The sequence below is a fragment of the Thalassophryne amazonica genome, chromosome 7 (assembly GCF_902500255.1).
Source record: "Thalassophryne amazonica chromosome 7, fThaAma1.1, whole genome shotgun sequence".
NCBI lineage: Eukaryota > Metazoa > Chordata > Actinopteri > Batrachoidiformes > Batrachoididae > Thalassophryne > Thalassophryne amazonica.
In genome coordinates this window covers 24512896-24529806 of record NC_047109.1, presented here as the reverse complement: position 1 = coordinate 24529806, position 16911 = coordinate 24512896, and the positions used below count along the sequence as shown (strand labels likewise).

At 42.4% G+C, this 16911-nt stretch overlaps 1 protein-coding gene across 5 annotated transcripts in view; it reads left to right on the top strand.

The window, feature by feature from the left end:
* The first annotated feature begins 3504 nt into the window (after positions 1-3504).
* Positions 3505-16911, top strand: part of LOC117513713 (glutamate receptor ionotropic, kainate 2) — a 1177061-nt gene continuing 1163654 nt past the window's right edge. For 2 of the 5 annotated variants that reach the window (XM_034173958.1, XM_034173959.1), the window contains exons 1-2: positions 3505-3655; positions 5659-6081. In XM_034173958.1, the coding sequence (XP_034029849.1) occupies positions 5961-6081 (121 nt within the window). In that variant the 5' untranslated portion in view covers positions 3505-3655; positions 5659-5960. Of the gene's footprint in view, positions 3656-4791; positions 4804-5658; positions 6082-16911 lie in introns of those variants that run through there. The other 3 variants (XM_034173955.1, XM_034173957.1, XM_034173956.1) reach the window with 3 other exon arrangements.

Below are 16911 nucleotides of genomic sequence, written 5' to 3'. Positions count from 1 at the left end.
TCCTGTTTGGTTGCTGAACCAAACCAGATGATGATGGACGTGCACAGATCAGACTAGATTGTTGACTTGTAGAAGTGGACCAGCAGCTCCTGGAGTACACTGAACTTATTGAGCTGCATCAGGAAGAACATCCTCAGTGTGTGTGTATGTGTGTGTGCTTGTGTTTTTCTTCAGGTAAAACTGCAGTTGCACCAGGAAGGGCTTCTGGGCTAAAACTTGTGCCACATCCCAATGCAGATTTGTACTGACCTTGAACAAATGGGAGAAGCCACAAAACAAACAACAGTAATGATAGTAAAAATAGTATTTATAATGATAATAATGTTATTTATTTTGACTTTTTCTCAGGCATGATTGCCCTTTGATGGTCTACATTTCTTACCAACTGGAAAAAGAAGCACTGGTTCTTCTGGTCCATCAAAAATGATCCATGAGAAATCATCAAGTCCCCTCAAATACACAAGAACATTCAATGCAAATGCCTAAAATCTAAAACAATACAGGCAAATTCTTGTTGGTTTATACTGAGGTGAAAGCTGACTGATTAGAAGGTTATATTGTGTTTTGCACAGAGCTTATTACATGATGTAGTGAGTGCACAGAAAAATATGCACAGCTCTATGGCGGATATTGCATTTTGTCCTCCAGTGACCCCCCCCCCCCCCCCCCAATAAAAAAAGAGAAAAGGGAAAAACAATCCAGTTAAATTCAAATTCATCTGGATTACCTTCTAGAAAAATCCATAAATAAGCAAAAGCAGCATCAAGGCAAAGAGCCCAAAACTGCACAATCATGAGACCTTTTTGAGAAGCTGATTAAAAAAAAAAGAGAGAAAAAGTGACGTACCAATTTGCATAGATTTTTTTTTAAGTTAATTTTTCTCATAGAGACCACTGATCTGTATATATTACTGGATAGCTCATTGGCCCACACACTCTGTACAATCTGCTGAAGCAAACTGGCGGCCATCTTGCCACTCCTAACTTATGCAGACCGCAGCTATTTGATTTATTTTCTTTCTTTCTTTTATTACTTTGACACACTTTCTTCCCTTTTATTCTCACTTACTCATATCTCACTGGGACAAATACTTTCGATAAGCGAAATCCACGTAGTCGTCAGCGCTATTTTTTGCAATTATTATAGATATTTTAAGGATGTAAAACCCCTCACTACACACTTTATACACTTTTCTGAAACAGGCATTAACATTTTCTCACTTTTCTCTCCTGTGTAAACACTTTTTTCTTCTGGGCGAGAAGATTATAACAGACACACGCTCGGAGTGGTAATATGGTGGCCGGTTTGCTTCAAAAATATTGGCCAGTAAGCAATCCATTAATATATAGAGATCAGTGGTTGAGACAGCGGTTCATTTTTTAGAGTGCATGTACACTTGCCATATGTGTTACAACTTGAGGGAAACTTGTTGGCCTAGTGGTCAGCACTGTTGCCTTTCAGCAAGAAGGTGCTGGGATCGCTTCCCCCGGTCCTTTCAGTGTGATGTTCACATGTTCTCCCCATGTTTGCACCAGTTCCCTGCAGGCACTCTGGTGGTGTTCTACATCCAAAGACATGCAGGTTCAGTCAACTGGAAATGTTAAACTGAAATGTAGTAAATTCTTATTCTCCAGTTTTAAAAGAATATATAGTTATTTGAATCGCAGCTTTGTAAGAATAAATAAACATATTTAAAGAAGTCTTGTTTGTGACATTCAGTGCAGATTCTCCTAACTACGCTATTAAGTGGAAGCTTTAGCTCTGATGGTACCTTGGAAAGTAAACTTTTTGTGAGGTTATAGATGAATTCCTCTCTGTAATATCACAGGTATTACTGACATCATTAAATATGACAACATCTAGTTTGCCCTTATCACTGCGACAGGCAGTAAAAATGTCTATTGTTTTTCAATTTTGAAGGCAGATACCATCATGGTGCAGAGTTTCCATGCTCAAGACCAGAGGTGGCAACATTTTCCATTGGTCTCTCAGTGAAAACAACTAAATATCTGGTTTACTGTCTGCTGAAAATACAGCCAACAGATGAAAGCAGCATTTCTGAGTTACTGACTGTGGAGCAGCTTGTTTTTATATTGCTGAATGATTTTTAATTGCATGGAGATTTTTGTGTTTACCTGAGCCAAGGAATTCATATTTTTTTTTTCATTTTTTTTTTTTTTTTTTTGCTTTGTCTGTTTGTTTGGCTGTTAACAGAATAACTCAAAAAGCAATCAAAAGATTTCAATGATGGAGCAGATAGATAATGTTCTGGGAAATAAGTGGTTCAGTTTTTGTGGTGATTGGTACACAGCAGCATTTAACTCATAATGTTGAGGGGGTCTTGATGAAATTTGGTGAGCAGAAGGATCATGTACAAATAAAAATGAGGAATTTTATTTTGAATTTGATCCAAGACATAACTGTCATTACATAGGACACCTTGGTAGAGGAATGCACATTCTGGATAACTTTTAGTTCTGTATATAGTGGGCTGTTAGACATGGGTGGCTTCTGATTTGGTCCTTTTTGTGTGGAATTTGTACGGATTCCCTCCGGGGGCTCGGACTTCCTCCCACTTCCAAAGACATGCAAGTTAGGTGAACTGGTAACTCTAAATTGACTCTAGGTGTGAGTGTGTGTGTCTATGTGTGCCGACCCTGTGCCAACCGCTTGGATAAACTGTTGACTTATTTCCTTAGAACAGTGACACTTGATTTTTCTCTCAAAGCTGTGATTGATCCATGCGTTTACTTATGAACACTGGTGTGACTTTCACTTTACAGTAATGAATGAGTGAACAAGTCCTATAAAGCAAATAAGGAAATAATCATTGATGTGATTTGTAGGTGGTATGAGGGTGATGTAATCATGTTATAACAGTGTGAAAATGTCAAATCAAACACCACATACAGTTACATTCAGACATCCTGCTAGATTACACTTTAAAGAGGAAATATTGTGATTTTGTATTCTGACAGTGCTCAGCACTGACTGAAACGGCCCAGAACACTGTTGGAACATACGAAGCGTTGGATTTCAGGGGTGAGTGTTTGGCACAGAGCCAGCATATTTTATATGAATCTGTTCTAAATCCGGTGACAGCTGCATGCCTCCGATCCTCCTCTCCACCTTTTGGAGAGAACAAAAATCAGTCTGGCAAACAATGGCATGCAATTAATTGCATAAACTTTTTTTAAAAACCAGCAAGCTGCCACAGGAGCACAGTCTGTGGAGAGATGACGGATTATTGTTGTTGTTGTTGTTTCAAACCCACAGTATCCAATTTGAGTGTTGAAGAAGGGACGCACCACATTTATTCAGTGATTTTCTGTCATCTCACCCCTGCAGGGACGCTACAGGGAGCGCAGTGCCGCCGTGCGCGCGGGTGTCAGCGCCGACTGGACGATTGGATCGTGCGTTTTTCCGGGCTGACGCCCAGCCTCCTCCGCCGGGAAAAGCTGCAGGCTCGGTGTTGGTAAGTCCCCCGCTCCGGTGCCGGCTCCCCTGTTGCTTTAAGCAGTGCGCCCTACCGTCCGACAGGAGGCGTGTCTCCCCTACGGCCGGAGCAGAGCGCAAACCAGATGCAAGTGTTGGAGAAGGCAGCTCCTCCACTGAATAATCAACTTCTTTGTGCTGCTCCTCTTTGTTCCAGAAGGTAAGACCACTCTGTCACACTTTGCATTTCTTTACGCGTTTCATTGCATTATTGTTCATTTCGTGCCCGCGCATCTGCCGAGCGTGTGCGTTTGGAAAGAGGCGCGTTTCTGTCGTTTCGAACACCAGAACGCGCACAGTGCTCTGTTACGCACGTTGCCCCTCGGGTCTGAAGTTCGTTGGTGAGTTTTTAGGGGCAAAGCTTCTTGTGGCACGCGCACACAGGACGCACGAAGAATGTGCAGAAACAGCTCGGTTTACGGTTTAATAAGACAGGCTGAGCCGTGACCTCCCGCGTCTCTGCCCGACCTCGGGAGACCCTGATGGTCACCTTTTGGAGCCCGCCTCCCTGTGCCAGGAAAAGAGCCTAAGGAGACTGACGTTATGAGTGAACGTCTGTGCGTCCGAAGCAGCGCGTTTAAACCCCCAAATTTTAAAAATCAACTTTATCATCAGGCGCGCCGCTGGATGGACCTCACTCCGCTTGGAGACACTTTTCCCGAGGACAAAGAGCGGCGTGACGAGAAGATCTGTTTTACACATGTAATTATAATAATTATAATTATTACAGCACATTCTCTCTGCACAGGACGACCTGATAGCTGAGTTGAAGGGGAAAAAAACAACTCTATTTGAAATTTGTGGATATGATAAAAAAACAAAACAAAAACAACAAAAAATAAAACAGTGATGGACATTTTGTAATTCACAAATTAATTCATGATGCTCAGGATGACGTGTTGGTGAAAATAATTTCATAAAAATTCATGCAAAAAATTGCATTAAAACACTGCGCCTTTCTTGGGGGGAAAATCCACAGTATTGTTCCATGTCAGTATGATTTTGATTTTATTCTGAGCTTTTATGTCGGTGTTGTTCATAATGAATGTTAATGTGTGGGTGCAGTGATATTATATTTAAGGTGTCATCACGCACGCACACACGCACACGGCCGCTGATAAAGAATCAGTGAGAGCCTCAGAGGAGACGCTGTCCATGGTCCTGAAACCTAATCGCTGTTAAAAAAAAAAGCCTGATTCCAACACATGTGGCCTCAATTTATTTCCTTTTAATGTTAATGTAAAAATATTAAGAAGCAGAAAAAATGTTTCTGTTATCTGTATCTGGAAAATATAGAGGCTTTTCTTTGTCTTGCAGTGCAGAGTGTTTCCTCGTAATGAATACAGAAGGTTGATTCCTGGAATAATAACAGACGTGTTCTGAACTGAAGCTCTTATATTAAAAAAAAAATCACATTACCACAGCCTGAATTCAGCTGGAAATGATCTGAAAAAGCCGTGCGTGTTTTAAATACATGAACCTAGGAGACCAACATGGACCGAATGTTCTTTTAAATAAAAATGAATCTAAAACAGGGGAGAGTAAAAACTGGTGAGTTTTCCTTTCCGGGGAGGTCTGTATGGTGGTTTGCACAGAGGCCGCAGTCCATGTGGTGAAAATAAAGATAAATAAATAATAAAAAACAGCTTTAAGTTTGACATTTGTTCCTTTCAAACGGCGTGAGGCCGACACACAAAAACATCCGCAACAAAGCAGCATTGGATGTTTGTGTGGTTTCTCACTTCTCACAGGGAGAGAAGAGAATAAAAAAGTGCTCATTTGGAGGAGAGGAGCGCGCGAGCGGAGCCTATTCGTCATGTGGAGTGCGCGCTGACAGCTTTGCGTTCCGGAGCCCGAGCGGCTCCGATCACACGGGCGATCTGTTCGCACTCACACATGGGGCATTTTTTTCTGTCCGGCTGTGCGCTGAACTGCTCCGCTGCTAGCAGCGGCCACAGAACCGAAGCGACACACGGGAGGAAGTGAGGGACAGTTTGTCCAGCTGACACGGATCAAAGGGCGAGGTTGAAATCCAGTTGTGGCGGCGGCTCCGCGTCACATGCTGCGCGCTGGTGCGGCAGGAGGAGCTCGCGCCGCCGGCACAGCCGCTCCGCGCGCACCGCACTTTGGTAACGGTGTCCAATCTGTGTGTGTCTCTTTCAGTAAATGGATTTCTTCGAGCTGTGCCCTGCCTAACATGGACGCCCCGATACCTCCACCTCCCCCGCCTTCACCATCATCTTCCTCAGCTGAGTCGGAGAGCTGCTTCTTCTTGGCGCAGTGAGCCGGACACGCAGTGCTTTCGCCAAATGGACGTGGGGAAACCGTTGCCCTGCTCGCCGGTAGTGATCATGCCGTGATCCTGCAGCCGTCTTAATTGCTTCACGTTAAAGGAGTGAAAGTCTACTAGAGATCCCGGGAATATACCGATTGAGGGAATAAAATCGTGTGTCCACACAAGCACCATGAAGGTTTCCTCTGTGATCACACTTAATGCCAGGATGAGGAGCACCGCCAGGCTTCTGCTGCTGCTGCTGTGGAACTGTGTGGGATTTTCTCACGGGATGCCACACGTCCTGAGATTCGGTGAGAACCTCGTTTTTTTCTTCTCCCGTGTTCCTAAAAAGTTTGTCGTGGCGCGTGCTGACCCTTCTGCTTTGACCTGTTGGAGAGACTTTGCAGAGTTGAGTGGAAGCTGAGATTGTCTGCAGAAATAGAGGTTTAAAGAAAACTAATGCAACAGTGAGAAATGTGGAAGTTTGTGGTACTGAAGAGGAAAAAGGCAGCAGGTATCTTGTTGGAGGAGTTGATGAGTTGTGTTTGTGATAATGTATCAGTGTGCCTTGTCAAATCATACTTTCAACAACATCCACAAATTATGTTTGTCCAAAATATAAAACATTCACATCTTTATTAATATTTAAATGTGCATTTAAAAACAAAACAAAACAAAAAACAACAACAACAACATATTGTGCAACAAACAAACAAACAAAAAACAACAACAAAAAACTAGTTTTTATTTTGAGGATGCAATAAATTTTGGAAGAACTTTAAAATCACCATTTGACCACAAAATTTATGTTTGAAGTTACAAAAGATTTATTTTAACAACAGGATCTGTCACATCTTTGCACCTATATGATGGTCACACTAAATATAACATTCCAACACATTTTATGGCTGCATCATTCTGTAAATTAAAATATTCCACATGTCCTGTGTTTTATTTGGACTGAATAAAATTTAACTGACCACCCACAGTAAAGTGGATGAGATTAAAATCAGCCAGCATTATACAGACACACAAACAACACAAAGTTTATCTTGATTTTTATTGCTATCACTTTCTAATTTATGTCAGAGTGTTAGTGCTAAGAAAATCAGACATAGAATAGTGAATACTACAACTATCAACAACAGGCAGACAGGCAAACACACACAGGCAGACACACGCACACAGGCAGACAGACAGACACACAGACAGGCAGGCAGACACACAACCCAGTCTCATGGATGTTCGTGATGGCATTAGGAAAAGTCAATTAATCAATGGCTTTGTGATATCATCACAAAAATGAGGTGCTTTTTGTGACGAGGGCATGAAATGGAGGGTGACGGGGGGGGGGGGGGGGGGGTTAAGGTTATGGTTCGGGGAAGGGAGACTCTTACGTTATGGTTAGAGTTAGAGTTAGGAGAAGGGCGAGAATTATAAATAGTAAAATAATAAAAAAGCATCACCAAAAGCTCCCCATTTTTGTGACAAAACAAAAGCATGCAGGGAGGCAGACACACACAAACAGGCAGACAGACAGACAGACAGGTAGGTAGGTAGGTAGACAGACAGATGGCGTGCTGATGTTCCATCCTTTCAGAGTCCTGTGTGTGACGTTGTGAGCAGACTGACTGTGTCTCTCAGACTTGTCATTGCCTTTAGTCCTCCTCCTTTATTTTTCTGAGGTGTGTTTTTGTAGCCAGCAGCTGCTCATGTGTTGATGAATGCGTTGGTCCACAGGTTTCCATTGCGTGACTGTTGTTGGGTTCCACGGGACGTGTTGCTGAACACGACTGAGTGGATTTTTTTTCTAGTTCAGAAAGCATCTCTGCACAGTCAGTGGAGACGGTGGAGGTGATCTTACTGGCTGCGTTCAACCTCAGCTAATGACTCATGAAAACGTGAATAATGGTAAATGACATTTGGTTTTCATTCATTCAGTCATCACCCAAAAATGTCCTTCAGGGTCACTGGTGATGAACCAAAGCAGCACTGATAAGCATGCATAAGGACGAGGTGTCTTCTGTGGATGCCCTTGTGAGACACACAGCAACTGAAAGCAACAAGAAACCCACAGAAAATCAAATCTACAACTTGTAAATGTCATCATTTTTAAACTCAGATAAATCTGAAGTTATTGTACTTGGCCCCACAAATCTTAGAAACATGGTGTCTAACCAGATCCTTACTCTGGATGGCATTACCCTGACCTCTAGTAATACTGTGAGAAATCTTGGAGTCATTTTTGATCAGGATATGTCATTCAAAGCGCATATTAAACAAATATGTAGGAATGCTTTTTTGCATTTACGCAATATCTCTAAAATCAGAAAGGTCTTGTCTCAGAGTGATGCTGAAAAACTAATTCATGCATTTATTTCCTCTAGGCTGGACTATTGTAATTCATTATTATCAGGTTGTCCTAAAAGTTCCCTAAAAAGCCTTCAGTTAATTCAAAATGCTGCAGCTAGAGTACTGACGGGGACTAGAAGGAGAGAGCATATCTCACCCATATTGGCCTCTCTTCATTGGCTTCCTGTTAATTCTAGAATAGAATTTAAAATTCTTCTTCTTACTTATAAGGTTTTGAATAATCAGGTCCCATCTTATCTTAGGGACCTCATAGTACCATATCACCCCAATAGAGCGCTTCGCTCTCAGACTGCAGGTTTACTTGTAGTTCCTAGGGTTTGTAAGAGTAGAATGGGAGGCAGAGCCTTCAGCTTTCAGGCTCCTCTCCTGTGGAACCAGCTCCCAATTCAGATCAGGGAGACAGACACCCTCTCTACTTTTAAGATTAGGCTTAAAACTTTCCTTTTTGCTAAAGCTTATAGTTAGGGCTGGATCAGGTGACGCTAAACCATCCCTTAGTTATGCTGCTACAGACGTAGACTGCTGGGGGGTTCCCATGATGCACTGTTTCTTTCTCTTTTTGCTCTGTATGCACCACTCTGCATTTAATCATTAGTGATCGATCTCTGCTCCCCTCCACAGCATGTCTTTTTCCTGGTTCTCTCCCTCGGCCCCGGCCAGTCCCAGCGGAGGACTGCCCCTCCCTGGGCCTGGTTCTGCTGGAGGTTTCTTCCTGTTAAAGGGGAGTTTTTCCTTCCCACTGTGGCCAAGTGCTTGCTCACAGGGGGTCGTTTTGACCGTTGGGGTTTTACATAATTATTGTATGGCCTTGCCTTACAATATAAAGCGCCTTGGGGCAACTGTTTGTTGTGATTTGGCGCTATATAAAAAAATTGATTGAATCATGAAATACAGAGTTATGACATACTATGTCATATTCATGAGATACATAAACAACAGGAAGACATTCAAAGAAAAAATACTAGATGTAACTAAAAGACTGTTCATCAATTCATTTCTCAGGTTTTTTGGGGTCTGGGTCTTGTGGTCGTCCAGGTACTCAACTCCACACCCTCCAGCTTCTCCCAAAGGGTTGCAAAATGTGCCAACATTTCCCATGTAGATATGCTTGAAAGTGTCCAGAGGAAGATGTCTTGGGGACAACCCAGCCTCACGGCAGTTTGTGCATTATGAAAAGTGCATTAATCTATGGGTTTGTGACATGGGCACAAAAATGGGGCACTTTTTGTGAGGTGGCACAAATTCATTTTGTGACGGGGGCATGAAATGTGGGGTGACAGGGGAGGGGTCTGGGGGAGTTATGGTTGGGGTTAGCGGAGGGTAGACACTAACGTTGTGGTTATGGTTAGAGTTAGGAGAAGTGGAGGATTATAAATAACAAAATGTAAAAAAAAAAATGTGTCATGAACTTGGGGCACTTTTCATGACGGGAGCACAAAAAAAAAAAAAAACCCAAAACAAAACAAACAAACAAACAAACAAAAAAAAAAAAAACAGTGAGACTTAGCTGCTTGGAGACCTCCTGTCAGAAGCCCAAACCACCTAAGCTGACTTCTGTCATCATGAAGGTCAAGTGGCTCCATGCTGAATTCTTCCCATTCAAAAGAATACCCCACTTTGCCTCAGACTTTGAGTCTCCACATTCAGGATAGGAAATTCCATTCATTCACTTATACCTGAGAGCTCAGTGTTTCCAAAGTCATCACCACAGATTTGATGGTTGGAATATAATTTAACTATTAAATGAATAACTTTACTCCCTCTTCACTGCCAGTCTGAAGAAACTCCAGCATTACTGGTGACACTGCCCGAGTTCACCTACTGAGCTCACACTTCAGGGCTTTGGACCAAAGAAATCTGGGCAGAAGGTCAATGCGTGGGATTGGTTAGTTTATTCCTTGCTGTTTAAGAAGGTCAAGTTAGGGCTGTAGACATCCACCACGCTATGAAACTGTATTAGGTTGTGGATAACAACTACCCTGATAGACAACTGGTCCTTCCATCCTCTCAAAAATAGCCATCTAACTGTTAGAGCCAGGTGAAGCTGGAGTTCCATCACAATGCATGTATGTTTGACACAAAGTCATTCCAGTGGTAAACAAAGATCCTCTGAAGACACCTATGTGGTACCAAAGACATTCAATCATTGCCTTAAGTTTCATAACCATACAAGCAAGACAGGAAGCACCAGTGCCATAAAGATTCTGTCCAGCAACCTCATGATTCCATAAGCTCTTTCCACTCATCTTTTAATCTCAAAGACAGAGGATCCAGGCACACAATTGAACTGCTGAGATAAGTGAATATCTTTACAAGTTCAACACTTTCACTGCATACACATACATTCTCATGAAAGTCATTGAAGCCTAGATCTTATACTTGATGAACACACTCCGAATCCACACTGAGCATCTGAAGTACTGCAGTCAGAGGAACCAGATCACAGCATCATTTGCAAATTCAAGATCAGTAAACCTTTCCTTGCCAATAAATGTACCTAAGCTGCTGGTTTCCATAACCCAACCCAACACCCAGTCAGTGGTGGGCACAGATAACCAAAAAATTAACTTTGATAACAGATAATCAGATAACTGAAAAGTTATCTTCGATAAAGATAAAACAAACCACCCAAAAATGTATCGAAGGTACAGATAAATTCCAATATTATCTCTGGCACATTTACAACTACTAGTAAAACAAAATTAATAGCTTCTAATAATATTAAAAATAACAACAAATCCAAACAATAAGACCACACTTTTTTCTTTCAACAGTCTGCCCCTGCTGGTAGCTCTTGTTTACTACAGCGGTCTGAGCACAGAGACCACCCTTTTCTTTCAACATTCGGCCCCTGCTGGAAGGTCTTGTTTATTACAAGACCTTGTATTACTTGTTTATTATTGTAATGCTCTATTCTCTGGCTTACCGCAGTCCAGGATCAGGGGTCTTCAATTGGTTCAGAATGCTGCTGCCAGACTTTTGACACGGAGCAGAAAGTTTGACCACATTACGCCAATCTTGGCGTCCCTGCACTGGCTTCCTGTTTCTGCAAGATCGGATTTTAAAGTACTGATTTTAGTTTATAAAATTGTTCATGGACTTGCACCTCCCTATCTGGCTGACTTGATAAGCCCCTATGTACCAGCTCGGGCCCTGCGTTCTCAGGGTGCAGGACTTCTGTGTGTTCCCAGGGTGAATAAAAAGTCTGCTCTGTGGAACGATCTGCCGGCACACATTCGGCAGTCGGACACTGTGGAGACCTTTAAATCACGTTTAAAGACTCATTTATTTTCCCTGTTTTATCATTAGTGTTATGATGTGTTTTTAATCTTGTATTCTTTTACTGCTGTCTTTCATTTATGGTTGTTTTTATTGTGTTTTAAATTTTTAATTGTTTTTTATGTTGTGAAGCGCCTTGAGACGATTTTGTCGTGAATTGGCGCTATATAAATGAATAAATTTGAAATTACAGCACAGCAGCACCCTAAGAGCAGCCGTAAAGCCAGCTCTCTATCAATTACAAAGCTCTGGTCGTGCGGAAGTCTTGAAAAATAAAGTCATATTGAGTTATGGTGTTGATTTATAAATAACATTAATACCGATAGAGTAACTCCATTAATGTCAATTCTGTCATTTGTACAAAGTTAAAATATAACATAGATCTTTTAATATTGAATAATGCACTAATTCTGAGGTTTTGTAACAAAGAGACAGATCGCAAAGGATTCTGGGTAAAGCTGCCTCTCCTAAACACTGATTGGTTCAGTCATTCATTATGTAAACCAACACGTTAATGTGACGTCTGTCGTGTGTTGGTGTTTAAATGTGCTTTTGTAAAATATTCCATTTTTTTATTTGTAAAAACAGGCATTTTTACGGACCCCTGGAAGTGTCATCGCAAAATGTTTTGCATGTGGAGAGAATGTGCGCAAACATGCACACATTCTCAAGCACTGAACAGTGTAGGAGAAGAAGTCAGAGACCCTAACCCCACTACACACAGCACTCACAGTATCAGTAGCTACCATGTCCAACAACTTGTAAAAGATGTTGGAAATCCTCAGAATGTCAAGAGGGCAAACTGCTCAAAGGGATTACATATGTTGCAAAAATCAGTGTAGTTTGCAGTGATGTCAAAACTTTGATTCTTAAGTCAAATGATGGCATGTTAATTTAAAATGTATTCAGAGATAATTAAGATAGATCAATTCATATTTTTTAACCAAAATACTGAGTTTTAAATTTACAATTACAACCCCAATTCCAGTGAAGTTGGGATGTTGTGTAAAATGTAAATAAAAACAGAATACAATGATTTGCAAATCCTCTTCAACCTATATTCAACTGAATATACCACAAAGATAAGATATTTAATGTTCAAACTGATAGACTTTTTTGTTTTCGTGCAAAGATTTGCTCATTTTGAAATGGATGCCTGCAACACATTTCAAAAAAGTTGGGATGGGCAATAAAAGACTGGGAAAGTTGATGAATGCTCAAAGACACCTAATTGGAAACATGTGACTGTCATGATTGGGTATAAAAGGAGCATCCCCCAAAGTCTCAGCCATTCACAAGCAAAGATGGGGAGCGGATCACCACTGTGTGAACAACTGCATGAAAAAATAGTCCAACAGTTTAAGAACAATGTTTCTTAATGTTCAATTGCAGGGAATTTAAGGATTCTATCATCTACAGTCCATAATATAATCAGACAATTCAGAGAATCTAGAGAACCTTCGACATGTAAGCAGCAAACCAACACTGAATGCCTGTGACCTACGATTCCTCAGCTGTCACTGCACTAAAAACCGAATCATTGTGTAAATGATCTTACCGCATGGACTCAGGAACACTTCAGAAAACCATTGTCAGTTAACACAGTTCATCGCTACATCTACAAGTGTAGTTAATACTCTACTATGCAAAGTGAAAGCCATACATCAACAACATCCAGAAACGCTGCTGCCTTCTCTGGGCCCGAGCTCATTTGAAATCCAGTGCAAAGTTCAGTAGCCAGCATTTGTGATGGTATGGGGGTGTGTTAGTGCCCATGGCATTGGCAACTTACACATCTATGATGGCATCATCAATGCTGAAAGGTACATCCAGGTTTTGGAGCAACACGTGCTGCCATCCAAGCAACATCGTTTTCGGGGACGTCCCAACTTATTTCAGCAAGACAATGCCAAGTCACATTCTGCACATGTTACAACAGTGTGGCTTTGTAGTAAAAGTGTGCGGGTACTATACTGGCCTGCCTGCAATCCAGTCTTGTCGCCCATTGAAAATGTGTGGCGCATTATGAAATGCAAAATACGACAACGGAGACCCTGGACTGTTGAACAACTGAAGACATAGATCAAGCAAGAATAGGAAAGAATTCCACCTACAAAACTTCAACAGTTAGTGTCCTCAGCTCCCAAACGCTTATTGAGTGTTGTTAGAAGGAAAGGTGATGTAACACAGTGGTAAACAGACCACTGTCCCAGCTTTTTTGAAATGTGTTGGTGGCATCCATTTCAAAATGAGCAAATCTTTGCACAAAAACAATAAAGTTTAGCACTTTGAACATTAAATATCTTGTCTTTGCGGTGTATTCAAATGAATATAGGTTGAGGAGGATTTGCAAATCATTGTATTCTGTTTTTATTTACATTTTTCACAACGTCCCAACATCATTGGAATTGGAGATCATGATAGTAAAATTTGTTTTCATTGCCTTTTAAAGTTGCAGTTTTCTTGTTTGTCCATGTAGAAGTTCTTCTACTTTAAATTTAATTTAGATGTGAAATGTCTCATTTTAGTGATCTGTGACATATGTAACAGATTTACTTATATGGACTTGGTCTATGAGACACGCCTCCAACAGCCTGTTTGTTATGACACACCCACACCATCTGCAGGACTGATGTGGGTGGAGAAGGGGCATGACAAACAGCAGCTCAGTGTTTTCGGCAATAAAGTTAAGGGCCCCTTCACACATAACACGAAAGACACAGAAACCGGAAGAAAATCTGTGAACCAAATACAAAATGGGGAACCACACAATATTCCACCTGCTGTCGCGAGGGACGCACAGCTGCACAGGAGTGCACAACACACCGGTGATAGTTTTGTGCACACTCGTGCGAGACAAACACAACATCATGTGGAACAGAGCTCACGTGGATGACATGACATTCAGATTGCCTGTCATGATCTGACGGTCCATTTCACCTGGGACAACCTGTCAATGTGTGCACCGTGCGCTCGCTCACTGCAGCCTGTTGTAACGGCAATATATGTGTTTATTTATGTCCACGTCGGACAGCAAGCAGACACACGCATGTCACAGTGGACAGTTGTAATGCCATGTCCGTCAAAACACAGTACGTGTTCCCCAGCCGTGACGTCCAGGACCAGACATCTCTACAGCTGCTGCTGTCGGTGACCACCTGGAATTTGGCCGACACCTGCCACAAGATGGATCAAATGGGCTCTCACAGGGCACTCTCTGTCTTTCAGCCACTGTTGTGCATGAATAATTGTAGCGACAGGTGTACGAGGTGTTGGAGGCAGCTCCGATTTTTCATGAATGGCATGCAATTCCTCCTTCGTGCACTAGTCGGCGTCAATCGTGTTATGTTTGAAGGGGCCCTAATATTCGTTTTTAAGATGAAGCTCGTTAAAAAGTTCTGTAATCTGCAACTTTCAACATGTCATTATGTACATTTGACCACCATAGATGAGTTTCTTCTCCTCTTGGCCAAAAGTCCTGAAAACATTCTTGAGGATGTCTTTTAAATCTGCAGAACAAAATATTTCTGCATACAGCGGCTAGCGCTTCACTTAAAAATCTCTCATCATTAAAATTAAATGTTGTTTTGCTTTTCTAACAACCAATATTTGCACAGAGTTTCATTAAAATAGGTTGTTAAGTTTTTGAGTAATTCTGCCAACAGCCTGAGGCAAAAACAACCTCAGAGGGAATGAGTTTGAAAGCAGCTGCGTGGGAGATGGAGTGGGATCACCTGTTCTCCAACAACACAGCCAATCTGGAAACGGCCTTCGCTGCATTTCACACACTGACATCACCGCCGTCCACGCCATCTGATTCTGCTTCCGCTTACAATTTGAAGGGGATGTTTTTTGATGGTTCATTTGTAACAGTCTGACTTCATGACAGAGAGACAGAGGCAGACAGACATGCAGACAGACAGAGAGAGAGAGAGAGACAGACAGACAGACAGAGACTAAGACTGGATTTCAGTCTGGAGCTTTAAAAAACCCAAAACAAAACACTTTTCAAACAATATCAGACTGAGGCCTTTAATGAATTCTAATAAAGTATCTTTGGACCAATCACAGACATTATGAGATGATAAACAGGCTGAGTGCTGGTGTTTGGGTTTTGTGTCTGACAGAAGAAAACCACAGACCTGATCCTGATCCCTGAAAGATCAAATGCAGGTGTTAATACCCCCGCCACACATATGCCGATTGAGGCCGAATAGCATCAGAATGACACATTCAGCCACAGTCGGGAAGTATTGAAGTGCAGTCTGAAGATGGATGGAGAGCCATCTCAGGGCAGTCTACATATTTGGTCCCATTCGCTTGGCTGTCCCAAGTGTGTTGCACATGTTCAAAACACTCTTGGCACCGTTGAGATGGGACGCAAATCTGACAGCGATCTGTGTGCAGTTTGTGCATCATCTCAACGCAATCTACATATTCTGACGGTGTCATAACAGCATTTGAAATGATCCTCTCAGCTGGCTGCTGTGTGTTGGAATCAACCACAGCAGAAATAAATCCCATGTGATAATCCAACCATCGCGGTGTACAGAGTTGCGTTGTGCTGCTGAAGTGAGCCAAAAGGAAAGGCTGCGTCTGATGCATGGGACAGCATGGCCCACTGCCAGCAGCGTCCAGTAGCTGACAACGGCGCACATGTGTGCACGCATAGCGGTTTATTCAGCCGTTATGACCACACACACACACCCAGCGATCATGTCATCAGTCCAGCACCTGCTCTACGCATGCACACGCACGTGAGGTCAGTAGTGCTGGGAAGGAGAGGACGAGCAGCGGTGTGATTGCCTGACTGAGTGAGTAACCGCACTGATGCCGGCTTGGACACATATGGCGTGAGTCCGGTCCATACGTTGGTTGTACTCTGATGTTCAGTACCTGCAGGAACTGTGCAAAGGAAGGAACACAGCGCTCCCTCCCACTCCTGTTCCGTGTTTGCCATGCAGACGTTTGGACATCAGGCAGTCTTCAGTGCCTTTTATGGCCATCTGACGGCAGTCTGTGTCATCTACCTGTGTCATCTACCTACATACGCTTTGGATGTGATCATGCAGGTGTGGATGAGGTAATGTGGCTATGTTCTGACACTGCTGACCACGCCTCTTTCCCTCCCGGCTGCATCTGATTATGGCTGTATTTGCCGTGTCGGCCTGGTTCCTGCACATTCTTGGCATGTATGACGGGGGCTTAAGAGTCAACTGGAAGACTCAGTGGACTGAAACACTGTCATTGTCATTAAACAGGGAGGTGGTGGTGGCAAGGAGGTGAGAGGGGCAGGTCTGTGAAGAGGCAGTCGACAGTTCGATTCCCTGTTAGGAAACTCACTGAAGTCCTTTATCTTCATGTTGGCCGTGGTGTTCAGGAATGGCAGAATTCTGATATCAGTGTGTCTGAAGGAGGTGAATCATTCGAAAGTGTTTTAAACATCTGCATCTGTTTCTTCAGCTTTGTAAAAACTTTGTAAAAACCTC